This window comes from Diaphorina citri, unplaced genomic scaffold (genome assembly GCF_000475195.1).
Source record: "Diaphorina citri unplaced genomic scaffold, Diaci psyllid genome assembly version 1.1 scaffold139, whole genome shotgun sequence".
Lineage (NCBI taxonomy): Eukaryota > Metazoa > Arthropoda > Insecta > Hemiptera > Psyllidae > Diaphorina > Diaphorina citri.
Genome location: NW_007377576.1, coordinates 170,025 through 197,781, shown reverse-complemented (window position 1 = coordinate 197,781; position 27,757 = coordinate 170,025). Strand labels below are relative to the sequence as shown.

The following is a 27,757-nucleotide window of genomic DNA, read 5'->3' as shown; positions in this document are numbered from 1 at the left end:
TCCGGATAACGGTCAGGTTTCTTCACCAAAGCTAAAGGCACGGCGAAAGCACATTGAATGCACCACCGATGGCCGATGGCCTAACTGGAGAGCTCACAAGAACGTCTGTGGCTGGTCTTAGGCTTAGGAAGTAGGTAGATTTTTGCAATGGCACATCATAGTTGGAGACTCCATGCCAGTTTTCATTTATTAGTTTCTATTTTTAAATAGCGTAGAAGGAACTCAGTGAATATTGTGAATAGAAATAGTCACATTTGGAATGTAAAACAGTTTTCATTGAAGAGACGAATGTCAAACATGCAAATTTCATCACCAGCTATCAACTAATCATGGACTGCATTGTTCCAAGTCCCTTGTGGCATCTACAATTATACATAATAGATAGGTATACATAGGTGTTACCTACCTATAGTTATTATGATTGTCTCTTTATGTTATGTAAAAGAGTACATATGTACCTTAGAGGTGAATGTGTAATCAATCCCTAGGTCTATATCTGTATGGAAATGTAAAAACAAACGCAAATCAGCGACCATTTTTGGCGAAAAATCAAGCTTAATGATGTTCATTAGTTAGTTGTTAGTTTTTGCTTATTGTCTGGCGGAAAAAAGAAGAAGATGAGCAAGTACCAGTCTACTTAGATATAGGTACTTACCACCATAGCTAACAATAATTGATGTTACTCAGTACTAAGACTTCAGTAGTTACAGTTCCTTCTATCAAACCTCTTGAAGAAGGGAAAAAAAACTCCTTTCTCCTAATACCCAAAAAGGCATTTCTACCCTAGAATAAAGACACGCATTCCATGAATTCCATCCTACCATAGCCATGTTCCCCATTCTCAATTAAACACCCTGTAATCGAAAAGTTCTTGTAACACCCTGTAACCAATCTTAGGATTGAAACAGATGATGAATCGAAAAGTTACGCCACTTGATTCTGAATTAAACACCTAGTATTCAGAAAGATACGCGACTTGATTCTCAAAGAAAGAGTCAGCTCCCATGGCGTAGTGGTCACTGCGCTCGTCTTGCACGCGGGAGACCCGGGTTCGATTCCCGGCGGGGTCAAGAAATTTGTATCATGCAAATGATTGATTCCGTGACTGGCTGTTGCGGGGCCCACTCAGCCTCGTGAGGAAAATGAGTGGTTATGACATATAAATGCGCATAGCGACCGGTGCCAGCATGGTAGGTAAACATTGGATTTTCGGATTGTTGAGATATTGGGAAAATCCTACAATGCTGCAGTGAGCACCAAAGTTGTGACATAATAACACAAACCGCATTTACATTACATTCTCAATGGAAGAAGAAACATGCGTAGATAACTAAGGAAAATGAGTGGCTATGACATATAAATGCGCATAGCGACCGGTGCCAGCATGGTAGGTAAACATTGGATTTTAGGATTATTGAGATGGGGAAAATCCTACAGTGCTGCAGTGAGCACCAAAGTTGTGACATAATAACACAAACTGCATTTACATTACATTCTCAATGGAAGAAGAAACATGCGTAGATAACTAGATACCTTGTGTCCTCTGGACATAAGAGTGACTACATAACTCGTAGGTTAACCATTTAACCCTGACATGCGTATGTCAGTGCGTGAAACATTGCACATTGCTTACACTGTTTTTTACGGTCGAGGGTTCGATTCCCGGTCGATCTGAAAAAAAATGTACCATGCAAACGATCTATTCCGTGATTTTCTGTTGCGGGGGTGTCCGCATAAGGATAATGAATGAGCTATATAATTTAAATGCGCATAGCAACCGGTGCCAGCATTTGTAGGTAAACATGGGATGCTTAGATAATGACTACATAACTCGTAGGTTAACCATTTAACCCTGACATGCGTATGTCAGTGCGTGAAACATTGCACATTGCTTACACTGTTTTTTAACGGTCGAGGGTTCGATTCCCGGTCGATCTGAAAAAAAAAAAAAATGTACCATGCAAACGGTCGATTCCGTGATTTTCTGTTGCGGGGGTGTCCGCATAAGGATAATGAGCTATATAATTTAAATGCGCATAGCAACCGGTGCCAGCATTTGTAGGTAAACATGGGATGCTTTGATATGGGGGTGTCCGCATAAGGATAATGAGCTATATAATTTAAATGCGCATAGCAACCGGTGCCAGCATTTGTAGGTAAACATGGGATGCTTAGATATACATATTGGAATATTTATGAAAGCCACCACCTATTCTGGAGTGATCATGATTACAAAAAAATGTGGCGTAATAACACAAAGAAATTCAATTCATTTTATTATTATGAATATTTGTGTTTTCTTATTTATTTTATTATTATGAGTATTTTTGTTTTCTTGAAACCAACAAACATTTTACATACTCATCCTGATAAGAAGTGACGTACGAAAGTGTCGCGATTCGCCAATTTAAGAAAAAAAAATTGATTGTTTTTTTGTTTTCCCACGTAATTTAGGTAATAATTTGGAATGAGTGTTGTGCGTAGTACTTAATTTTTCTTGAAACCAACAAACATTTTACATACTCATCCTGATAAGAAGTGACGTACGAAAGTGTCGCGATTCGCCAATTTAAGAAAAAAAATTGATTGTTTTTTGTTTTCCCACGTAATTTGGGTAATAATTTGGAATGAGTGTTGTTGTGCGTAGTACTTAATTATCATGCATTGTGTTCAGCTAATCTCATTGCACAATGCTTACTTGGAAACGTCATCCATTTGCTTGGGAAAGATATCACTTTTTGGAATCAGGGGGCCCTAAAACCGATATTTCCAAGCATTTCCCCATTTTGAAAATTTCGACCGATTGCAATACTTTCTCATTTTACATAGTACCTATAGCTTCGCTAGTAATGGAAAGTAATAACGAGACTTAACCCTTTCACCCCTGAAGAGACAATACGTCCCACAGAATCATTATTTTTAAAAGTAGAATATATCATCCCAGACCTATCGAAAAAAATTCGCTCTTAGCCCTTTACCAGTTGAGGCCTTTTGATGCTAAGTTCGGTTGCAATTTGTCTGGTGTATTGTGATGTCCTAATGTAGATTTCCTTTAATTTTTCATTTTCTATTTTCACAATCTAGGGATAGTTTTTGATTTGCAGTCTTGTATTTCTTTTCATGTACATATAATTATTACAGTAAGGATAGGTATATTATTATTTTCATTATATGAAATTTTAAGCATTTCTATTGAAATCAGCGTGTTTCGAACTTCCTTTATCAGCGAAGAAAAAAAAAAGTGGTTGAGCCCCATTGCTATGAAACTTTGTGAACTTATTGCTTGCACTCCCGTGAAGGTCATAGGCTATTTTCCGGTTCTTTTTTGTTAAACTACGCCGAGCAAGACCACTAAATGGATGAGTGACAATAACGGCCATGCCTTAAGGAACGGCCATGCCTTAGTAGGATATAAATTCTCAGTTAGCCCGAAAAATAGCCCTTTACCAGTTGAGGCCTTTTGATGCTAAGTTCGGTTGCAATTTGTCTGGTGTATTGTGATGTCCTAATGTAGATTTCCTTTATTTTTTTCATTTTCACAATCTAGGGATAGTTTTTGATTTGCAGTCTTGTATTTCTTTTCATGTATAATTATTACAGTGAGGATATATTATTATTTTCATTATACATATGAATGTACCTTTTATATTGGTACAAAAAAACGTGTTTATCAAAAAAGTTTAACGTGTTTTCGATTTTTATTGGTTTTTATTTAAAATAATAAAAGATAAGTATACGCACCTCTTAGTATAAGGGACAAGCTCAAAAGCGCAATCGGGAGATTTTGGTTTTTATTTGGTGTCGTTGTTCTGAATAGGATTTCTTCAAAAGTTACTGATCTACACACCCTACTGCAGACACCATATGTAAGTTTTGTGGCTTTCTTTTACCTAAATCCTATTTTCCGCAATTGTCAGGCGGTAATGGTGGAAACGGGGAATGCCAGACAATGTCCATTTTCCTGTTTTCCATCAGTATGACTGTGGTAATCTTCGAGTTGTCCACCATCGGCTTGAAAGAGCCAGAAGCCTGGTCCTGACCTGAGCCAGTCCTAATATTTCACTCTGATTTCAGTCTTACTAAATTGTTCCACCGATCATGGCAAATTCTTGTCAATTAAAACCTTTAATTCGAGGTCTAAAATAAAACAAAAAAAAATGTGATACTTCTGTTCACAGCTGCAAGATGGCGCTCAAGAGCATGCTCAACCTGAAACAGGTGTCGCAGAACATACTCCTGAATAACACCAAGTTTCGTCCTGGCACCCCAGAGCAGCTGGTGAAGAAAATAACAGACTATCTGGGAGAAAGCGTAAGTTCCGTGACGATTTGACTGGACTAAGGCAGTGGTTTTAGTCCGGTCAACCCACTATCCGTTCAGGTCACGTTCCAGTCACAGTACGTTCAATGAACGAAGCGTAAGTTCCGTGACGATTTGACTGGACTAAGACAGTTTTTTAGTCCGGTCAACCGCTATCCGTTCAGGTCACGCTCCAGTCACAGTGCGTTCAATGAACGGTGAAATATAACATTTTACATGCGATTTAGATGGGAGTGAACGTACTGTGACTTATTGAACGGCAGAAGGGAATATCCCCATTTGATCACCAAAGAATATTTTGACTGGAGGGTGATCTGCGATAGTGCAAAGTTTTTCATTTGATACTTCAATGGCAGGAATCAAGGTAGAACACACTGACCTCACGTCACATAAGCTCATGTGATGTCATGTCCTGTCTTACACCATGTGATATCATGCGTCGAAGAACACTGGTATCACGCCCAATCATCAGTTGTACGTTGACAGGTATCCTTTACTCTATATCCTGACTCACTTTCTGGTAAGCCCTATCTTATCAGTTACGAGGTAAGAACCACACTACATTCCATTTCAATAAGTATATATTTTTATTTTCTGTATAACATAATTACGTTGACAGGCTCTGAACCGTGTACCTACTCACCAGAGGAGCCAATCGAAACATGACTCCCCATGATATCACGAGCTCACGTGACGTGAGGGCAGTTTGTTTCTACTTTCTGCCTTCAAGATCCTTATTATATGGGCTCTTCGGGGATTCTGAATAGCCCGTTGACCGTTTTGCCTTTTTGAATATCCCCACTTAATCACCTGAGGCCATCCACTCACTATCAGGTAGACCTTACATCAGGTACGTCTGAAACTATCCGCCTGTCTGCAGGTTTACCTAATACCTGATGAGCACTCACAGGTGTACCTGATAGTGAGTGGCTGTCCTAAGAAAATTTTGACTGGAGGGTGACCTGTGCGAACTTTTTCTTTTGATACCTACTTTAATGGTAGGAATAAAGGTAGAAACACACTGCCCTCATGTCACGTGAGCTCATGTGATGTCATGTCCAGTCTTACCTCACGTGATATCATGCGTCGAAGAACACTGGTATCACGCCCAATCATCAGTTGTACGTTGACAATATTTTCCGCAATTGTCAGGCGGTAATGGTGAAAACGGGGAATGCCAGACAATGTCCATTTTTCTATTTTCAATCAGTACCACTGTGGTAATCTTCGAGTTGTCCACCATCGGCTTGAAAGAGCCAGAAGCCTGGTCCTGACCTGAGCCAGTCCTAATATTTCACTCCTCATTGCACAATGCTTACTTGGAAACGTCATCCATTTGCTTGGGAAAGATATCACTTTTTGGAATCAGGGGGCCCTAAAACCGATATCTATTTCCAAGTATTTCCCCATTTTGAAAATTTGGACCGATTGCAATACTTTCTCATTTTACATAGGTATATCATCCCAGACCTTTCGAAAAAAATCGCTCTCCAGGGGTTTTCAAACATTTTGTTTGTGACATTATGACCAAAGACGTCAGTAAAATTCACTTGGCTAACTTATCTGGTTTTATTATTAAATATGTTTATATTAGACATCCTAGGTTATAAAGTTATGAAATAGGTAACTACAGAACTTATTACCTTTATATGATACAATGGATACACGAACGTGTAAAGGTAATAAGTTTTGTAGTTACTATTTCATACCTTTATCTGGTTTTGTCTCCAGATCGATTTTTGTTCAGTGACCTAGGAGGAGGACATAAAACTTTGTAGAGGCCTTACTTGTCTTATAGCCCAAATAATAATACCTGATCACAAAAAAATTAAAGATTCTAGTCCTAAAATAAGTCGGGGTGAAAGGGTTAAGAAGAGACGATAAATCCGCCCGGGTGGGATTCGAACCCGCGACATAGCGCTTACAAGGTAGACCGCACCGCACACCTATGGGACTCGATATTTATGACTTTTTTTGCAACGCCTTCCTACCTCGGCCTGTCAGTCCAAAACTTCCTGGTTGTGGGTTTTATGGCTGCGCTCCAATAGAGGAAACAGAAAAACGGCCTTGACTGGAATGCACTTTAACTGGATATCCTAGTTTGGAGACGGTAGAACGCTAGTAAACAAACCAGTGACTCCAGTGTGAGATCGTGCAGTGTTTTCGTATTTATCAGTTGTAAAACAGGTACAATATTTGACTTTTCTTTGTGGGAAAAAGAGTCGTGAACTTTATGAACACACTGTTTAAGTGCCCAATTGACTGAACCGAAGCTCCGGTGAGTCTTTTCAAAAAAGTCCAATCAGCTGATTGTTTAGTGTACTATTATAGGTGACACTTTTATTAAAAAGGCTCACCTCGGTTCAAACTATTGTTACCGATCTATTAATAGTCAGCTCGGTATGCAATAGCAATAGAACCAGGTTTGGTAAACAACAAGTTATCTGGCTCACTAGCTGATTACCTTGAAACCTTGATCATAAAATTAGGTACATGGATTAATACATAGAAATTTATAGATATGTTGTGACTTGGTGAGATATTAGGTATCTGAATGCTTAGGTTATGCCTATTTCTACATAATATAAGTAAGTATATAAGAATGTTTTGTGATCTTATGTATTAGATAGATATACTTTTGAAATTGGCCTAGGTTCCTACCTAGATAAAGACTTTGAAGAGCGGCGTAGTAAGTATAAATAGATACGTGTAGGTACCTATGTACTTGTTTATCTTTGTCGAACTTAAAGTTTAAATCAGCATAATTTAAAGACATCTATGTACATAATTATTTACCTACCCATGTACGACGTACAAAAAACACTTAGGTACTTACATTGTACATATTATTTTTATTGCGATACCAAAACAACATACCCAGGTTTATGTACGAGGAGGTCGGTACTTTATTATCCCTATATGGGGCAAATATTTTCATGTCGTAAAAAAAAAAAAAAACGGTAAACTCTAATGTTATTAGGTACCTATTAAATTTTGTTTTCCGTCACTTTTTTCCAACAAAAACATTATGGAATTGTGATGACGATGATGTCAATTTTTTGCCCATCAGAGTTTTCATAAGTGCTATCGAGAACACGCCCCAAAGACAAACAATCTTTTTCGTCTCATGGGGCAGATCTTCAAGCTCAGTTAGGAATTAGAAAGCATTAACTCCGTACCCAAAAAGTCCACTCCGAGACTTGGGTGTAGGGGTAGACAGCCCTAAAAGTCGGGTTAAGGTCGCACGAATCGTCAAGTTAAAACTTTGTACTTCACTTTGTTCGGCCAATTATCTAACCATTCTAACCCATTTCTTTCTTTGATCGTCCCTTCCCTAGCTTTCACCCCCCTATGAGACAGCTCTGGACATGGGTTGTGGTTCCGGCCGCAGCACTGTGAATTTTTACCTCGTGCCTACTGATAGTGACAAAAAAGAAATAATAATAAAAAAAAAAAATAGAAAATACCTAAATTAAAAGAAAAAAAATCGTGTTTTAAAGAAGTTTACCGTGTTTTCGATTTTTTATTAGTTTTTATTTAAAATAATAAAAGATAAGTCTACGCACCTTCGTAGGGACAAGCTCAAAAGCGCAATCGGGAGATTTTGGTTTTTATTTGGTGTCGTTGTTCTGCACAGTATTTCTTCAAAAGTTACTGGTCTACACACCCTACTGCAGACACCATATGTAAGTTTTGTAGCTTTCTTTTACCTAAATCCTATTTTCCGCAATTGTCAGGCGGTAATGGTGAAAACGGGGAATGCCAGACAATGTCCATTTTTCTATTTTCAATCAGTACCTACCTGATAGTGTGTGTGCTCACCAGGTGTCAGGTATACCGGTACAGGTCTACCTGATAGTGTGTGTGCTCACCAGGTGTCAGGTATATCGGTGCAGGTCTACCTAAACGTGAGTGGCTGGCCCAAGCTGAAAGCAACAACAAGAAACCCTGACACTTCTTCGCGCAGTCTACAGATTGTACTGACACCATATAATCTTGTATCTTGTTCCAGGAAAGGTTCCGCTGAGAAGATCCAATGTCTGGACAGTTCTGTCCCTCTGGTATGCGCAGGCCAGTGTGCGCACTGGTTCAGTTTGCCACAGTTCTATTCAGAGACGTCCCGGGTCCTCATGCCAGGGGGACTACTAGCGGTCTACGGGTATCTGCTGCCCGCGCCTCACTATAAGGACAAGCCCATTTCACATTGCGTTGAAAAGGTAAGTTGTGAACTAATTTTTAGGTAATAGGTACCTACCTATTGGGCAGAGATTTCCAACTTCCATGTGTATGCGGGCCACGTGCTACATCGGCAGGTACTTCACAGACCACATACACAAGTTAGGAGGCCCGTATCCGAGGATTTTCTTGAGGGGGGGTTGGGTGCTCCACATTTTCGTCCACCCCATAATAAAAAGAGCAAAAAAAAGTGGGGCCCACCCAAAAAACCTTGGCTGGCCATAAAAATGGTCTGGCGGGCCATATGTGGCTCGCATGCCGCTAGTTGGAAATCGCTGGTATAGGTACCCATTTTTCCCGAAGGTGTTGTGCATACAAAATGAATATCCCGGACGAGCAAAAAAATTTCCCATGCCGGGAATCGAACCCGGGCCTCCTGGGTGAAAGCCAGGTATCCTAGCCACTAGACCACATGGGAGGTTGAATACGGAGGCGAAAATTTCCATTTATAAAGTTATAATACTTATACAAAAACTGAGGTGAAGAACAATGACGCTCTCTCAAGTTCAAGTTACGTACTAATGTAGTAGCCCGCGCATTCAAATAATTAGGTATGATATCGATTATTCAAGCATGCCTTTTATATTTGGACACACCTCAATGTCCTCAATGGAAACTTTGTTTGTATTTCAGCTTATGTTGGATAAATTGAAAGACTTCATGCCTGAGCAAAGCAAAACGCTGTACATTGGCAAATACTCGACACCCGGATTCCAGTCTTTCCTCTTCAACCAAGAGCCCCTAGTCAGGTAAGGCAACTGGAGGGTGCGGGTTCGAATCTCAGTCGGATTGAAAAAAAGTCAATTCTACGTAGGTATCTCCTTTTCATAACTTACAATTTTCCTGGACTTATAGTTGAAGAAAATCTGCTGAAGACGGGTCTGGAATTCAAACCCGAAACGTCCAAACTAAACAAGTATATATATAAACCCGCTAGTAGTCCCCCTGGCATGAGGACCCGGGACGTCTCTGAATAGAACTGTGGCAAACTGAACCAGTGCGCACACTGGCCTGCGCATACCAGAGGGACAGAACTGTCCAGACATTGGATCTTCTCAGCGGAACCTTTCCTGGGATAAGATACAAGATATATGGTGTCAGTACTATCTGTAGCCTGTAGACTACGCGAAGAAGTGTCAGGGTTTCTTGTTGTTGCTTTCAGCTTGGGCCAGCCACTCACTATCAGGTAGACCTGATCAGTTGTACCTGTCGTCAGGTCTACCTGATAGTGAATGGCTGGCCTTGGAGGGTAGCGCGTCTGGCTTGTAAGCGCTAGATCTCGCGTTCGATTCCCGCCCGGGACAGAACTTCATCTCCTTATAAACCTAAACAGATAAGGATCGTTATCTGAATAAACGGCTGGGTTGCTCCTGTCCTCAGAGTCCTCCTTCTCCCTTCGATTTCGGGACGATGAGACCTCAGCAGTTACAATTCCTACTGGCATAGCTTTTTAGCCGAATCTCCTTTAGGGATGAGACTTTTTTTTCACTCAAATATTAGGCGAGCGAGGAAAAGTTTTCTCTCCCGCAGTCTCTGCACTCTGTGTATTTCTTATGGTGATTTTAGCGATGGAAATTTGATCATATCTCAGGATCGATTTAGATTTTCGCAAAATCCTTTCTTATTGCACACTAGACCATAATAGAAATAACCCTACCAAATTTCAGCTTTCTAGGTGTTGTGGTTCTAGAGATAGAGCGATCAGTGTGTGAAATGTGAATGAGTGAATGGATCTTGTTCTTATAATATAAGATTGAGGTACGTGTCAGCTTTAAGTCCAGGAAAATTTAAGTTAAGTGTGAGTGTTGGCAAACCAAAAATGTCATTTAAATCTCCTTTTCATGTCACTTGATGCTAAATTACCTGTGCTTTTCTTTTGAAGCATGATAAACCCTTAAAGGGTTTATCATGATAAACCCTACAATTGTAACCTCCAGCTTGTTTGTTAGGGTTTGACTGCTCTGAACCCTATCTATAGTCCCCTAAGACACTGGTCTATTCCCTGTTTAGGGTCCCCCAGCCAGACTAGTGTGATTAGATAGGAAAGTTTTGAGAGAAAAGTTGCAACCTAATTCCCATTTAATCCGACCAAATTTAGACTGCGAGAGTAAAGGAACTTTTCAGTCGTATACTGGCAGTATTAAAAAAGAACAAGATATATATCTCCCTTGCTTTAATCCTACATCAGTGTCCACTGTTAGGGTCAGCTCAGGTCTATATCTGTATGGAAATGTAAAAACAAACGCAAATTAGCGACCATTTTTGGCGAAAAATCAAGCTTAATGATGTTCATTAGTTGTTGGTTTTTGCTTATTGTCTGGCGGAAAAAAGGAGAAGATGAGCAAGTACCTGTCTACTTAGATATAGGTACCTACTTACCACCATAGCTAACAATAATTGATCTAACTGAGTATCTACTCGTAATTGCCTAATTGAGATGTAAATTCTCAATTAAGAGTATTGATGTGTTAGTACTCCAGTCCCATTCTGACTGGGGGACCTCAGGGGGTAGTCCAGCTTAGTCTAGCTGGGGGACTTTAATCAGGGAGCCGTCCAGCTTAGTCTAGGTGGGGGACTTTAATCAGGGAGCAGACCAGCGTGGGGGACTTTAATCAGGGAGTCGTCCAGCTTAGTCTAGGTGGGAGACTGTAATCAGGGAGTAGACCAGCGTGGGGTTTAATCAAATGAAAAACTGAACGGGACGCCGGGACACCCCCTGAAATTCGGGACTGTCCCGGCCAATTCGGGACGTTTGGCAAGCCTAATTTTAACCGACCTAATTCCCATCTAATCCGACCAAATTTAGACTGCGAGAGTAAAGGAACTTTTCAGTCGTATACTGGCAGTATTAAAAAAGAAAGAGATATATATCTCCCTTGCTTTAATCCTACATCAGTGTCCACTGTTAGGGTCAGCTCTCCTTGTTCGCAGGTGATAAACTCTTCTATTTTGGGTGATAAACTCTTCAGGTGATAAACTCTTCTAAAAAAAGAACAAGATACTTGTTCTATATTCTATTCTCTATATCCCACAGAGATGAAACCATGCACGTCACTCTACACAGTACAGTATCAGACCTGGTGTCCTACATAGCGTCCACCTCCACTATGCAAAACTTCTACCTCCAGAAAGGCGAAAAGGAAGCCCTTGGTGTCCTCAATGACTTCCAGGATAGGTAAGTTACACCCCTGGCGGATCAAAAAGAAATTAAGATTTGTCCATACAAACATAGTCGACCGGCCGTCGATCGATGTCCACTGAACCCTCCACACTGCCTCTACAACATATATATATACATTCAACTTGTCTTCGATTGACTATGTTTTGACACACCTTTCAACTTTGGCCTTACCTATAAATGGTCTTCACCCCGACTAAATTTATGACTTTTTATACGTAGATGGTGGGTTGTAAACCTTACTTTTAGCCGACAGTATAAATAAGGTATATTAAATAAAGAAAATATATCTTTACTTTTGGGCTTTTTATTGTTCCCATTTTTTTTTTTTTTTTTTTTTTTTTTTTTTAAAATTTTTGATTTGATTGTGCGGCAAACGAACACGAAGCCTACTACTCCGAGCCAGCCTAGTTCTTTGAGGCTTTGTTGGTGCGCGTCGTTTGCTTGGTAAGCGCTAGGCCGCCGCGGGTTCGATTTCCCTGATCCCGCGGGCGGATTTATTATCCTGATGGAATAAATGTTCGTTCTCGGAACGGCTGGCTTTCTCGCTCTATCCTGTCTCTTCCTTCTCTCTTTCGATTTCGCGGACGATAAGACCATACCAGTTACAGTTCCACCATGTTTAACCTCTTTATAAAAAAAAAAATAACTCCGTCTTCTCGTCCTGAAATGAAAGAGAGGAAGAGACAGGATGGGGAAAAAAACAGCCGTTCGAGACCGAACGTTCCCAATCTGTTTTAGCCCCCAACTCGAAATCAAACCCACGACCTTGGCGACTGCCCCAAGGTTTTTGTTAACTAGCCTGATAATCATCGCGCGCGCGCTCATAGTTTTTTTTCTTTTTTTTTTTTTTTAAAAAAGATGAGTGTTTTCACCGCGCGTTCGTTTTTTATTTCGTAGCAATGAAACAACTGCTGTACCGCTGACGCCTATAGTACGCTTGATGTGGCCTGTGGCGTGGCATGCCCATCCCGTAGTTTGCCTTTCGTCAGATGGGCGAGAAGGGGCACAATACTTCCCATTTAGGTGCTGGGTCAACACGAGAACACCAGAAAGTAACCCGTTGAAATATTTGCAATCGAAAAACGAGTACAAATTTTTGTCGATGGTGGGATTCAAACCCGGGACCTTCTGCATGGCAAGCAAACGCGTTACCACTGGACCAACCGTGCCCCCTCCAAACTAACTACATACATAGTGATAATTTTTTGCTTCCTTGCTTTTGATTTCAGTTTGCTCGATCAAATAGGCGTCCAAGATGATCCTGATAATATAGAACTCAACGTGGACTTCAACTTCATTCTTATTATGGGAAGAAAACCATTTTGAACCCTCGAACGTAGAGTGGGGAAAACCATTCTGATTTCGGAACACTCGAACGCAGAGGGAAGATGACTTCTAAAATGGGAATTAGCCAGCAGTGGGAAGTGCCCTTGGAGCGTTATCCTCTGTGAAGAATTGATTGTTACAACTAAATTGACTAAAAATATGTGTAGATATTGGTTTTAATTTTTAAATCAAACAAGATATATTAAATTCGTAATATAAGTATGGCTGTAAATAAATCCCAGATATTTTATTATGGGAAGTTATGTGTACATAATAAAAAACATGATGTTTCTACTGTTTCTTTTTATTTAATTCCAACAAATATAATTGTAGAGTATAATATGTAGTAATATTTTTAGGTATTATTATTTTTTGATTTGAAAACTTGAAATAATAAAATAATTTATCAAAACATAGGTAGGTAAGTCCAATAGTACCTATACCTACTCGTATATTTAATTGGTTTCGAGAAATAAAATACACTACATATAGAGAATCATGTAAAAATACAAGAATTGCAACAATATTGATTATCACAAGGGTACAGAGAACGTAAATACTCGAAATGTAACACCTAATCCTAAAGTAAGAAAGTAAAAATATAAATAAACAAAAACAAGGTTGTGCAAACATACAGCATCGATAATGAAACAGAAAGATAAAAATAATAATAAATAATTATAAATACGGTGGGAATATGCCACAATCATTTTATAGGTACCCATTAAAATTAGGATGAAAAATGTAAAAATACGAAAAATACGTCTCAAAGAACAAACAAAAAGTCCCATTTTTCCTTTCAAAGTCCTCCTCTCACATCAAAACCTCAGACAGCTGAAAACCCCTTCAAGACAAAAGCAAAATTTCCCAAGCCAAATCCATAATGTAATTTAAAAAAAATCACAATTCTTGCAACTTATAATAATAAATGGGACCCGTCCCGTAAATTTATAAAAATAAAAGAAAAAAAACCATTGGCACATCAAGCCTTCGGTTTCCCTTGCTTTGATGGATACAAGTGGTCACACTGGTCACAATGAAGTATGTGATTCATAATACAAGGGCTAATATGGTAAGTCAAGACTTGGTGAGCTAATGTAGACATTCACTTAGTCTATAATCTTCACAGAATATAAACGCCGCGAGATTTCCTTTATAGGTAAAATGGTCACTTCCATATTGGATTCCAAATGAAGAACAGAATCCAAAGGGTTCGTTCTAACTGTGCAAGGAGGTTCTGCATAAACATGATTAGGCAACTCTCTACATTCTCTAGCACTGACGATGTCAATTTCGCCCAAGTCCAGGATGAACACAGTTACCTTGTCACCAGATACTTTCAATACTTTAACATTAAAGCATTAAACGTTGTGCATTTATTTTTGCTGTAAATCGTGTTTTTGTAGAGAGTTCAAATACCCATATTCTTAATCTACGTATTCTACGTGTTCCATCTCATTAGCAATATTCAAACAAATCTTGTGCTCTGTCACATATCTAGAAAGTCTTGAAAATCCAGGTAAGAAATGTTAAAATTCCCTCAACAGTGTCAGTATTTGCGAAATGAACTCTCATGTCCTTATTCAATGGTAAAGGCAGGGGTGATTCTAGTGCAAACTGAGGAGATGAGATCAGCTGAGATGCGACAGTATGCGTGTTGGAAATGCACAAAGGTACAATTTCAATGGTGTCCTTCACTTCACATAACTTCAACAGAGATTTGTTTATTTTGACTTGCATAACTTTTGGTGGTAAGTCCCAAAAGTTTGGCAGTAAACTTTTGAACCGCTTTGGTAAATTGCAAGTCTTACCTGTATCAATCAAGTAGAAAGTTGAATTCTTTTGATTGATAAGCTGAGCACGGTGCCAATGTTGAGTGTTGTGATCTAATACGAGGATATAATCTTTTTCCTTTATGTCTTCATAATCAATATCATGTGTTTTATCTTTTCTACCAAGATCATTGATGTTACTATAGAAATCAATATTACTGTTGGGAGATGCTGTTCCCACTATGAACTCATCAGTTTTATCTACAACTTGGACTTCTTGGAGTCTGTTTATCACAAGGCTTCCACCACACGTGTTGATTAGATTATCCTTGTAGCTCCAATCTTCTTGTGTCAAGGATTCACCTTGTTTGAGAACTAGGTAAGTATTGTCACCCAATGCTTGCACAGGGATGATGTTCAATTCTTCTTTATATTGGAATGTAATATTCTCATTTTTTCTGTTCGCCCATTTGATTTTAAAAGCTGAAGGTTCATGAGAGAGACATAATGATGGCATTGATTTCAAGTGTTTTGGGTTGGAAACTACTTCCTCATTTCCATAATCAATGTAAAATATTTTCCTAGGTAAGTATTGTCACCCAATGCTTGCACAGGGATGATGTTCAATTCTTCTTTATATTGGAATGTAATATTCTCATTTTTTCTGTTTGCCCATTTGATTTTAAAAGCTGAAGGTTCATGAGAGAGACATAATGATGGCATTGGTTTCAAGTGTTTTGGGTTGGAAACTACTTCCTCATTTCCATAATCAATGTAAAATATTTTGAGAGGGTTTTCATTTCTGACAACAGCTCTACACCAAACATCATCATATTTTTTCAAACAATAATCACCACATTGTGGTGTTTGAGTAAACTCAGATTTGTTTTGTTCCAGAATCTCATACCAGTCTACAAAAACGTCCAACATTTTTTTATCTTGTACCCAGTTGCAATCACCATCTTTGGACAACATTAATACTGTTATAGGATTGTTCAAAGTAACAGGGACATCACTGGTAATTTTATCATTTGTAGAGCTTGAAGTAATAACAGACATTCCATTGTCATCAAAACCAATAACTTGAAGCACATTAACATCTACAGGTTTGTTGTTGTTCAATTGTTCTACTGTGGCAATACAACCAACACTTACATTCTCAGTCACACTATGCACCTTTATTTGAAAAGAAAGAGGTTTTTGACAAATTTCAGATGGAATTTCATAGCAATGAATATTTTGTTTATCAACATCTATATATCGTCCAACATCAACCAGTTTGACCAATATGCTACCTGGAATTCTTGGAGGCCATGATGTAATGATAGCTCGGTACCATCTGTTGCTAATGTTAATTACCATTTTGTTACGTAATTTTAGAGGACAGGTTACCAATGAATTGGTTTTCAATTTTTCAAGAATACGATTGTGAATATCTTCAATAATATGGGCTTGGGATTTCTTGTATACATGATAAATTTGGTTCTCACCACAGTCCCCAAAGACAACATCATATATAAAATCTCCAACCTGAGAACACTGAGATGAAGATGCCTCTTCCACAGTATTTTCATTATCATTTAAATGTTTGAAAACTCCTTTGTCATAAGATCTATTATGTTGGTTGTTTTCTTTGTTCTCAAGAGGAAAAGAATGTCTACTTTTAGCTTTTAAGTCTTCAGTTTTTTCATATAAATATTCTGAGTCAGTTTGAATACTTTGATGAGACCCTGAAAGAGATATACTATCTGAAAGTTTGGATCCTTTATTTTGTTTGGTGGTCAGAGATGACTTACTTCCAGAATGATTTCCACTCATGCTGCTCATAAAATATGGGAGAGCAGAAGTTTGAAAATAAATTCTGTCCAATTGCCGAATATCCAGCATTTTCAAATTGTAATTATACTGAAAAAAATCAAGCTCTTGAGGTGAGAACTGTTTTCTCATCTGATCTCTCAAGTCTATAAGACTTATTGCCTCTTTTGAACTCATTTGCAAGAGGGACTTTGAATCAATGGTGAAAACATCTGATTTTGTCCTTGGAGATTTTCTCATCATCTGAAATTAATAAGAGTGAAAAGATATTATTTAGGTGAATGCTCCACAGCTCCTTTGATGTATTTTATGTGATCTTCCCGGGGGTCTTGAAGTCCTTCACAGCCCCCTCAGGTGACATGGACCCCAGTTTGGGACTTATTGATGTAGCACATATAAAGTCAAAATATGTAGGTACATACTTACTACCTTCCAAGCTGATTAGTCTGGGCCAGATATCCATTTTTTTTTTTTTTAAAGTTCTACACTAATCTATTTTGCCTTTTCCCATGTTCAGATGGGGTCAGCATTTGTCGTTGGCCTCTCAATCAGCTTTAGAGTGATTGCTTTGAGGCCAACTGGTTTTGCCTAAACAAAATTTACCGAGCAGATATATGCCCCTTGCCCTCAACCTTTGCTGTTGATACAGCATAAGGAAATTTGGTCTACTCCCTGTTTTTAGTTCCCTAGCTAAATGCTGATCTACTCTCTGCTTATAGTCCCTCAGCTAGACTGCTCTGATCTATTTTGTGTACCTAGTTAATATACCTACTTACAATATTACTAGGCAGCATAGCACTTGATATTTTGTTGGGATCAGATGAACAAAACATGATGTCTGGGAGGGAAATCAAAAATGGGAAGAGATCAATAGATAGATAGGTACATAAACAAAACAAAATGTTGGTCAAGAGCCGAACATTTATTCTCTCCCACAGTCTCTGCTTCCTGTGTATTTCTTATGGAGATTTTAGCAATCAAAAATTGATCATATCTCAGGATCGGTTTAGATTTTCGCAAAATCCTTTCTTATTGCACACCTAGACCACAAAACTGCAAAACTCACAAAAGGAATATTCCTACCAAATTTCAGTTTTCTAGGTGTTGTGATACTTGTGATTCAGGAGATGGAGCAATCAGTGTGTGAATAATATGAAATGTGAAATATGAATGGATCTTGTTTTTATAATGTAAGATTGTCAAAAGGTCTAATCAATGTCAAGTAATTAAAAATAAATAAATAATTACTAATGATAGTAATTTAAGTACCTACCTAATTAATTAAATATATTCGTGAAACACCAAAATTTTTACCAAAAACTATTTTTAATTTTAACTTTTTTAAACTATTTATTTTTTTTATTTTATGCACGCTGCACACTGCACAGTGTTGCCAAACCATATAGTGTTCCTGTACCATAATCATTTTCGTAAAAGGGTTCGATAAGGTATATGGAACCCTTTTACTTTTTTAAAAAATTACTTATTTGGACAGCATTATTTATTTGGAATGAACCCAACAGAAACCAACTTTCCTAAAAAATGGGTAGGTAGCTCTATGAAACATACATACATTCGATCATATAAAAAAAAATCTTTTGTTGGTTGTATATTTACTCATATTTGGATGGTTCTTTATTTCTGCTTAATATATGCAGTTCATTTTATACTGCCCTCTGATATTCAACCTCAATTATTATCATGGTGGACTCTGGATCTGGAGGTTGGTGGTATGATAGGTATAGTGGTTCGAGTCCAAGCCGAGTCATGAAATTTAAGTATACTTATAATTACTTGAAAATTGCCTAAACTCAACACAGACAAGCAGAAAGTTATATTTACATAACACAATAGATCAGTTGCGCTTACTTGTTCAGATGGGGTCAGCATTTGTCGTTGGCCTCTCAATCAGCTTTAGAGTGATTGCTTTGAGGCCAACTGGTTTTGCCTAAACAAAATTTACCGAGCAGATATATGCCCCTTGCCCTCAACCTTTGCTGTTGATACAGCATAAGGAAATTTGGTCTACTCCCTGTTTTTAGTTCCCTAGCTAAATGCTGATCTACTCTCTGCTTATAGTCCCTCAGCTAGACTGCTCTGATCTATTTTGTGTACCTAGTTAATAAGTTCCCTAGCTAAATGCTGATCTACTCTCTGCTTATAGTCCCTCAGCTAGACTGCTCTGATCTATTTTGTGTACCTAGTTAATATACTTACAATATTACTAGGCAGCATAGCACTTGATATTTTGTTGGGATCAGATGAACAAAACATGATGTCTGGGAGGGAAATCAAAAATGGGAAGAGATCAATAGATAGATGGAGAGTTAGAGCACACGCAGATTACATAGTCCTTTCTTATTGCACACCTAGACCATAAAAGGAATATTCCTACATTTCCTAGATTCCTACCAAAGTTCAGCTTTCTAGGTGTTGTGGTTCAGGAGATAGAGCAATCAGTGTGTGAATATGAAATGTGAATGAGTGAATGGATCTTGATTTTATAATATAAGATTGTCAAAAGGTCTAATCAATGTTTAATTTGGTCAAGTAATTAAAAATAAATAAATAATTACTAATATAGGTACTAATTAATTAAATTTCTTCGTGAAACACCAAATTCCAAAATAAATTAGGTAGGTAGGTACCAAAAACCAAAAACTTTTTTTTACATTTTTACAGTGCGCGCTGGACACTGCACAGTGTTGCCAAATCATATAGTGTTCCTGTACCATAATCATTTTCGTAAAAGGGTTCGCTAAGGTTCCATATATTATACGTATATGGAACCCTTTTACTTTTTTAAAAAATTACTTATTTGGACAGCATTATTTACCTATTTGGAATGAACCCTGCAGCCAACAGAAACCAACTTTCAAAACTCCTAAAAAATGGGTAGGTAGCTCTATGAAACATACATACATTCGATCATATAAAAAAATCTTTTGTTGGTTGTATATTTACTCATATTTGGATGGTTCTTTATTTCTGCTTAATATATGCAGTTCATTTTATACTGCCCTCTGATATTCAACCTCAATTATTATCATGGTGGACTCTGGATCTGGAGGTTGGTGGTATGATAGGTATAGTGGTTCGAGTCCAAGCCAAGTCATGAAATTTAAGTATACTTCTTAATTTTACTTAAAAATTGCTTAAACTTAACACAGACAAGCAGAAAGTTATATTTACATAACACAATTAAATTCCTCAGCCTATTTTATTGCCTTTTTTGTGATCAAAAGAACGTATAGAAGTTTTGTAGCTTTGTGAAAAAAAAAAAAAAAAAAAAAAAAAAAAAAACCCAAACCCCCAAAAAAACCTAATAAATCGACCCTACGCGCGACGGGTGTACGGTGCGGTAATTTCCTCAATGTACGGTTTTTTATGTTTGCTCATCTGACAACACTGAAACTGTTAATTTTTATTTTTTTAATGGACGCTTTTTCTCTTCACTCTACTCTTCTTCGGTTCTTTACTTTTTCAAACTCTCTTCTCTTGCAATTTGATTATTTTTTATTGCGAAATCGCCCAAAAGTTATTTTCGTCGTTAACATTAAAGCATTAAACCGTTGTGCATTTATTTTTGCTGTAAATCGTGTTTTTGGTAGAGAGTTCAAATACCCATATTCTTAATCTACGTATTCTACGTGTTTCCATCTCATTAGCAATATTCAAACAAATCTTGTGCTCTGGTCACATATCTAGAAAGTCTTGAAAATCCAGGTAAGAAATGTTAAAATTCCCTCAAAATTTCGTATAGACTATTTTGAAGAAAACCTCATATGGAACTCCTTGTGTTCAAGGAATCAAAAATTATAGGTAAATTGAATCTGAAGGAGAAAGAAAATGCATTCTCTCTGGTTACCATCAGTTCTGATGTAAAATGCGTGATAAAAACAGAAAAATGTCAGCCTCAGAAGTTGAACTGAGAATTACACAGAGCAGGCATCAATAAAGAATAAAACATGGTAAATACACAAAAGACGAATCATAAGATGACAGAGCACATTGCTTGCATAATTCTTGATAATGTTCTGCTAAAAATCCTTAACAATCGATGTCAAAACTGTTTAGGAAAAAAGTACCAAGAGTAATTAAATTGGGTTTTGATAGTGAAATGGTCCTTATTTTATTAGGGTTTTGATGTTAAAAATTAATGCCCGCTTCCTATGGTAGATCCGTTCCAATATTTCCTTACAAAATATGCTACAGATTTATCCGTCACAAAAGGGAGAGTAGGTACTCCCTTCTTTCATCTCATCTTAAGGAGAATAAGATACTTTCTTTCTATCATCCTAGGGAGAATTTGTCACACGACAGTAATACTACTGAATCATTTTACGACTCACTATAAAAAAGGTTCTTTTTTAGGTACCTTCTTTTTTTTCTTTTTTAAAAAAAAAAAAAAAAAAAAAAAAAAAAACCTACTTTATCATATTTCTCATAACCTAATGATTCTAATGCCCAGAGCTGATGTGAATCTGATAGGCTAATCTCAAAGCAATCAACCAATCAGATTGTATAAACCAATAGGTTTAACTGTAAACCAAGTTTATTTCAAATTGTTGTTGTGGTAAATGGCTATTACTATCCAACTTACCTAGTTTTTTTTTTTTTTTTTTTTATTTTTTTTGTTAAAAAATTTTTTTTTCCTACCAACCTTTTTTTTTTTTTTTTTTTTTTTTTTTTTTAAGGGAAAGAAAGAGAGAGATCAGTTGGACATCTTTGTATTGAAATAATCTGAGATAGGTACAGCCTTCACTAACATAGATAAGCCACCAGGTATCAGGTTCAATATTACTCCCAAGCTGGTCCATTAGAAAGGTGTTAAACCAAGGTTGACCTAGAATCAGAAGAAGCTCATGGTGTGACCTAAGACCGAGAGATTAGAACATAGAACCAGTTTTTTTCTGCTCATCTGCTCAATCGCCAGCAGTTTACAGGTTTTTGGAACATTATGATGTGAAGAATATTATGATACTCCAACAGGTTTTTTTTTTTTTTTTTTTTTAAGCTTTGTGTAAGTGGGCAATGTTCTTAAGGACAAGCTCTTCCACCCAACCACTGATCATTTCTTTCACTGTGAGCTTTTACTAGGTGTAGGTACCTATGTGATAACAATATAAAAAGGTCATGTACCTTAGAAAAAGAAAAAAAAACAAACAACCTGAGCTCTTCAAATAAACCTCTTTCTCATGGCTCAAGTTGATTGACTTTATGGTATGTACTTTGTACTTAGGTGCCTATGTAAGTAGGTACTTGATTTATCAATGGTAATTTTATTGTGTTCTAAATGGGTATTAGGTACCTACATAGGTGGCTGGCTACTTACCTATTTGTGAAATAATAAAATAATTTATCAAAACATAGGTAGGTAAGTCCAATAGTACCTATACCTACTCGTATATTTAATTGGTTTCGAGAAATTAAATACACTACATATAGAAAATATAAAATTGAATCATGTAAAAAAAAAAAAAAAAAAAAAAAAAAAAAACAATCATAAGTAGGTACATTATTACCTGAGCTCTTCAAATAAACCTCTTTCTCATGGCTCAGGTTGATTGACTTTATGGTATGTACTTAGGTGCCTATGTAAGTAGGTACTTGATTTATCAATGGTAATTTTATTGTGTTCTAAATGGGTATTAGGCTATTAGGTACCTACATAGGTGGCTACTTACCTATTTAATTAAATCTCTTGGTAAGTATTGATCTCACAGCTATTTTTATCTACAAAGCTAATCAATTTTGGGTGTTTTCTATTCATACAACACCCATGATAGGAAGTCAATATTGATTCATATTTTTATCTACAAAGCTAATCAATTTTGGGTGTTTTCTATTCATACAACACCCATGATAGGAAGTCAATATTGATTCAATTTATTTATTTGCATTAGGTTGGTAGTCAGATTTCATGGTTGTATCAAATTTCAATAGACAGGATGGAGCTGATAAAGTTTGATTTAAATAACAGAGATAAAAATATTATTGTGCCAATGGTATCACCTGATTTACTGATAAGAATAAGTCAGTCACAGAGTTACAGGTAAATGTAATTTTGGATTGTAACCAGTCTATGTCATAGAATAGAACTTACCTTGTTTATCCAGCTGGAATAGGTTTACCTATATATGATTCCTCTGTTATTATACGTAACTACTTAAGTAGTACTTAGCAGGAGTGTACTTAAGTAAGGTCCCTTTACCTCAAAAATACGGTATTAGGTGTAGGTACTATTTTGGATTGTAACCAGTCTATGTCATAGAATAGAATTTACCTTGTTTATCCAGCTGGAATAGGTTTACCTATATATGATTCCTCTGCTGTTATAAGTAACTACTTAAGCAGTACTTAGCAGGAGTGTACTTAAGGTCCCTTTACCTCAAAAATACGGTATTAGGTGTAGGCGTGAGGTACTAATTATAATGTTCAAATTCTCTAATAATTGTTCCCCTTTCTCGCCACCTTAATTGGTAGCGCATCTGCCTTGTAAGCGCTGGACCGCGGGTTCGATTCTCGGACCCGCCGTCTGAAAGTACCGACCCCTCATTTAAGCTTACAGTTTCACACTAAAGTCTGAGACTTGTGTTGACTAAGGGGAAATGCCTTTATACTTAACACTGTGTTAACATAATGGGATAACCTATTCTAAGCTGACTGCAGAAAAAGGTTTTTAGTTCTTTGCGGTAAAAGCGAAAAGTACTTCAAAGAGGAACCCCAAGATGGTATTTTACAGAGTGCTTTTTGTAAAGTGAGACGAATTTTTCCTCTCCCAAGAAGAAAAGAGCTTTTTGCCTCCTAGCTTAATCAGTTTATTTAGGACTACAGTCGATGCCTTAAGAAGGAAATAGGCATGGTAATGACAAACCCCTTATAAATCCCTAAACTCATACAATTAAAACCCCCAATTAACTCCCTTAGGTCATACGATTAAAAACACAACTCTCTGATATCATACACTTGAAAAAAAAAAAAAACTTTTAACTCCTCAAGATGATACGATTAAAACCCCTTACAAGTTGCAACTCTCTGAAGAATTAAAGAAATACTCTTAAGAACATAATAATAACTAAGATAATCATAACCAATCACTTCACAAGATTCAGGATATTACTCTGTGCGGAAGTGGAAGACCATCTACTAGAAGCAAGGAGAAACCTGGCCTGGGGATTCTGGTTGAATCTTGGCCAGATTTTATTGATCCCGACAACTCTTGTTCCCTCACTTCTTCAATAATATTAAAAGGTAAAATGGTCACTTCCATATTGGATTCCAAATGAAGAACAGAATCCAAAGGGTTCGTTCTAACTGTGCAAGGAGGTTCTGCATAAATATGATTAGGCAACTCTCTACATTCTCTAGCACTGACGATGTCAATTTCACCCAAGTCCAGGATGAACACAGTTACCTTGTCACCAGATACTTTCAATACTTTGTATAGACTATTTTGAAGAAAACCTCATATGGAACTCCTTGTGTTCAAGAATCAAAAATATAGGTAAATTGAACTGAAGGAGAAAGAAAATGCATTCTCTCGGTTACCATCAGTTCTGATGTAAAATGCTGATAAAAACAGAAAATGTCACCTCAGAAGTTGAACTGAAGAATTACACAGAGCAGCATCAAGTAAAGAATAAAACATGGTAAATACACAAAAGATCGAAATCATAATTGACAGACACATTGCTTGCATATTCTTGATAATGTTCTGCTAAAATCCTAACAATCATGTCAAAACTGTTTAGGAAAAAAGTACCAAGAGTAAATTAATTGGGTTTTGATAGTGAAATTGGTCTTTTTTATTGGGTTTTGATGTTAAAATCTAATGCCCCTTCTATGGTAATTAAACTGTTTAGGAAAAAAGTACCAAGAGTAAATTAATTGGGTTTTGATAGTGAAATTGGTCTTTTTTATTGGGTTTTGATGTTAAAATTTAATGCCCCTTCTATGGTAATCGTTCAATATTTCTTACAAAATATGCTACAGATTTATCCCGTCACAAAAGGGAGAGTAGGTACTCCCTTCTTTCATCTCATCTTAAGGAGAATAAGTACTTCTTTCTATCATCCTAGGGAGAATTTGTCACCGACAGTAATACCTACTGAATCATTTACTGACAGTTCACCGAAAACGGACTGGCCCCCTCTCTAGTCCATCAGGATTTGATTGTAAGTACTTGGTCTTATTTAACCAACCTCAATCGTGCGGTTTTTAGCACGGTGGACTTTGAATCTGGAGGTTGGTGGTTCGAGTCCCAGTCAAGTCATAAAATTTAGCTATAATAAGCGGGAAATGACATTTGTGACGAGCATTTATGCTTAACACAATTAAAATTCCTACTTCGTCTTGTTTGACATTCAGGTTTGAATCAAAATAGGGTACCTAAAAGGGTTTTTTAAACAATTTTCCCTTCAATTGACGCGAATTTTCCTGTCACCATCGATCATTTGGTGAGAGATGGAAATTTTGTATGTTACCTAACCTCACCTTTGCATTGTATTGTCTTTTTTTCAGAGATGGCTTGATCCTAACAAGCAAGTGAAGAAACAAATCAGAAATGGTAAGTTCAGACCTTGTAGAGTTATTATTTATCTATTTATTCCATTCTGTGGTGTTCAAAATACCCACCACTATGAGAAAATATTTGCTTCAATAAACTAGTTCATGATTTATTTGTGGTGAAGCTGAGAGCTTCTTCACAATTTTGTGGATATCACAGCATTACTAAGAGCCTCCTGTACCTACTATTTATTACATTTCTATAATTTTTCTTTTTACTCTGGTAACGCCGCCACTGGTCGCTACTCGATTCAAGTAGCTACTCAATTGTCCTCACGAGGCTGAGTGCACCCCGAACTCCAAGCACAGAGCCGAAAAAACCTCGGCCCCGCCGGGAATCGAACCCGAACCTCCTGCGTGCAATAAACTATAGAACTCACTTAAAAAAAAAAAAAAATCAGCAGATTACATTATTTTCCTTCCTATAGGATAAGGAATGTAAAAAGGATTCTCCATTTAAGCCCTATAAAGTTAATCGACCCAAAATATGAGAAAATTTCCTTTACTCACCTCATTGGTCGAAAATTTAATAAAACCTTTTTTTTTACGTACCTATAGAAAATGTTTCTTATAGAGAAAGGTCAGGTCTTATCGTTCCGTAAGCGAATGAAGTCAGGAGGGGAGAAAGTCAGCCGTTCCGAGAACGATTTTTTTTCTAATGAACGAGGCTGAGTGCACCCCGAACTCCAAGCACAGAGCCGAAAAAAACCTCGGCCCCGCCGGGAATCGAACCCGGACCTCCTGCGTGCAATAAACTGTAGAACTCACTTGAAAAAAAAAATCAGCAGATTACATTATTTTCCTTCCTATAGGATAAGGAATGTAAAAAGGATTCTCCATTTAAGCCCTATAAAGTTAATCGACCCAAAATATGAGAAAATTTCCTCTACTCACCTCATTGGTCGAAAATTTAATAAAACCTTTTTTTTTACGTATAGAAAATGTTTCTTTTAGAGAACTGTCAGATCTTATCGTTCCGTAAGCGAATGAAGTCAGGAGGGGAGAAAGCCAGCCGTTCCGAGAACGATTTTTTTTCTAATGAGTTGTGTAACACTGACACTTTGTTCCAGGCGGCAACTTTTACTTCCGTGTCAAGTTCTACGTGTCGGACCCCAGCAAGTTACAGGAAGAATACACACGCTACCACTTCTATCTGCAGATCAGGAAGGACATATTGGCTCATCGGCTGATCCTGGCTCCGTCCACGGCATGTTTGCTGGCATCCTACACGGTTCAATGTAAGTAATCCGGTTGTATTGCTTGGGGTGGAGAAATTGTTTGCAAAAGTCAATATTTAATGGACTGTTTGAGGCACAAAGTGAGTTTAAACTCAGTTTAAGTTTTAATCTCAGTGTAAGCAATCTGATTGGCTAAAAATCTTGGAATTTTTAAAAATCAACCAATCAGATTTCGAGAGTTAAACTTGAACCGAGCTTACTCACTTTTCGGCCCCCCAGCGGCCCCAGCCTGAGTAATTTTCAAATAGATTTATCTCCTTATTTTTCAAATCAATTTGTTTCCGTATCTGTTTAATCAGTTTATCTCAGTAGGTACTTTTTCCAAACGATTTATCTGAGTATTTTTTAAATCGATACATCCTCATATTTTTCGAATCGATTTATCTCGGCATGTAGTTCTTCATGTTTTCAGCCCTTCAACGTGAAATTATTAGGACAAATTAGTCCATTAGGATATGGATTTCTAACGTCACCCTGTATATGACTTCTGCAGTCTGCTGCACCCCTAAGGTTTTCATTCATTGATTGAAATGCACGCAGTCATATACAGTGTCGTATATGTCGTTGTTATGAATGGGGGGGATTGATGTGTTATTATTTGAATTTCTCATGGAACCTGATTGCGACGTTATATTGAAGGACACAAGTTCAATTCCATCTGAGACAGGGAATTGCAATCTCATTGCAATTGTCTTTCTCTCATCTATAGTATTCTAGAGTTTCTTTTAATATAATAGAAAGTACCTACGTAAAAACATTAATTTCTCAACTATCCAGTTATCCTCGCCCAAAGGTGTTGTGACGTAAAATTGAAGGACCTCTTTAAAAATTCTTGGAAAAATAGAAATTGCTACAACATCTCAGCATCCAGTCTTTCTGGAAAATCCCAAATCTCGAGAGTGAGACAGCGTATTTTTCTACGAAAGGAGACCTCCCCCCTGTGGGGTTTTTTGGCCTTCTTCTTCTTCTTCCTAACCCGCCGTTCCCCAACCCACAACCTGTTAAATTTGAATGGGGAAAAAAGACTAACACTTCGAACTTCTGATTAGAACTTGGAATATTTATGCACATAAAGTTTATTGATATCTCTGGATCCTTTATTTTGTTTGGTGGTCAGAGATGACTTACTTCCAGAATGATTTCCACTCATGCTGCTCATAAAATATGGGAGAGCAGAGGTTTGAAAATAAATTCTGTCCAATTGCCGAATATCCATCATTTTCAAATCTGCACCGGAATCTTATCACTATCGACCGGCTTACTACTGGTACTAGGATGAGGACTACTTGGACCTGCAATAT

General features: G+C 37.3%; 3 protein-coding genes and 1 non-coding gene across 4 annotated transcripts in view; 2 read left to right on the top strand and 2 right to left on the bottom strand.

Annotated features, from left to right (window-relative positions):
* Window positions 1-3,662: 3,662 nt before the first annotated feature.
* LOC103504902 (putative methyltransferase DDB_G0268948) lies at window positions 3,663-13,954 on the top strand. Its single transcript, XM_026820340.1, has 7 exons — window positions 3,663-3,866; window positions 4,179-4,311; window positions 7,659-7,715; window positions 8,196-8,537; window positions 9,190-9,305; window positions 11,591-11,731; window positions 12,967-13,954. Exons 2-7 carry the CDS (start codon window positions 4,186-4,188, stop codon window positions 13,061-13,063), a joined length of 879 nt encoding a protein of 292 aa, XP_026676141.1. The 5' UTR covers window positions 3,663-3,866; window positions 4,179-4,185; the 3' UTR covers window positions 13,064-13,954.
* On the bottom strand, window positions 8,903-8,974 carry Trnae-uuc. Its single transcript has one exon. It is a non-coding gene; the product is annotated as a tRNA-Glu (tRNA).
* A 1,424-nt stretch (window positions 13,955-15,378) lies between the features above and the next one.
* On the bottom strand, window positions 15,379-17,996 carry LOC103504901. Its single transcript, XM_008469197.3, has 3 exons — window positions 17,924-17,996; window positions 17,427-17,488; window positions 15,379-16,893 (listed from the first exon to the last, which is right to left on the bottom strand). Exons 2-3 carry the CDS (start codon window positions 17,481-17,483, stop codon window positions 15,379-15,381), a joined length of 1,572 nt encoding a protein of 523 aa, XP_008467419.1. The 5' UTR covers window positions 17,484-17,488; window positions 17,924-17,996.
* Window positions 17,997-24,219: 6,223 nt separating this feature from the next.
* The window catches only part of LOC103504900 (tyrosine-protein phosphatase non-receptor type 4), a 32,467-nt gene continuing 28,929 nt past the window's right edge, over window positions 24,220-27,757 (top strand). Inside the window, 4 exon segments of the mRNA XM_026820339.1 lie at window positions 24,220-24,285; window positions 24,780-24,827; window positions 25,174-25,219; window positions 26,289-26,456. Coding sequence (XP_026676140.1) covers window positions 24,220-24,285; window positions 24,780-24,827; window positions 25,174-25,219; window positions 26,289-26,456 — 328 coding nt within the window.

Bases quoted from the DNA above. Each gene is read 5' to 3' on its own strand.
- LOC103504901 (XM_008469197.3), bottom strand. From the start codon at position 17,483: ATGTTTTGTTCATCTGATCCCAACAAAATATCAAGTGCTATGCTGCCT. The intron at 16,894-17,426 runs GTAAGTAGGTAT...TATTAATTTCAG, and splicing joins CTATGCTGCCTAGTAATATT to ATGATGAGAAAATCTCCAAG.
- LOC103504902 (XM_026820340.1), top strand. From the start codon at position 4,186: ATGGCGCTCAAGAGCATGCTCAACCTGAAACAGGTGTCGCAGAACATA. The intron at 7,716-8,195 runs GTGAATTTTTAC...TGTGCTCACCAG, and splicing joins GTGGTTCCGGCCGCAGCACT to GTGTCAGGTATATCGGTGCA. The intron at 8,538-9,189 runs GTAAGTTGTGAA...TTTGTATTTCAG, and splicing joins TTTCACATTGCGTTGAAAAG to CTTATGTTGGATAAATTGAA.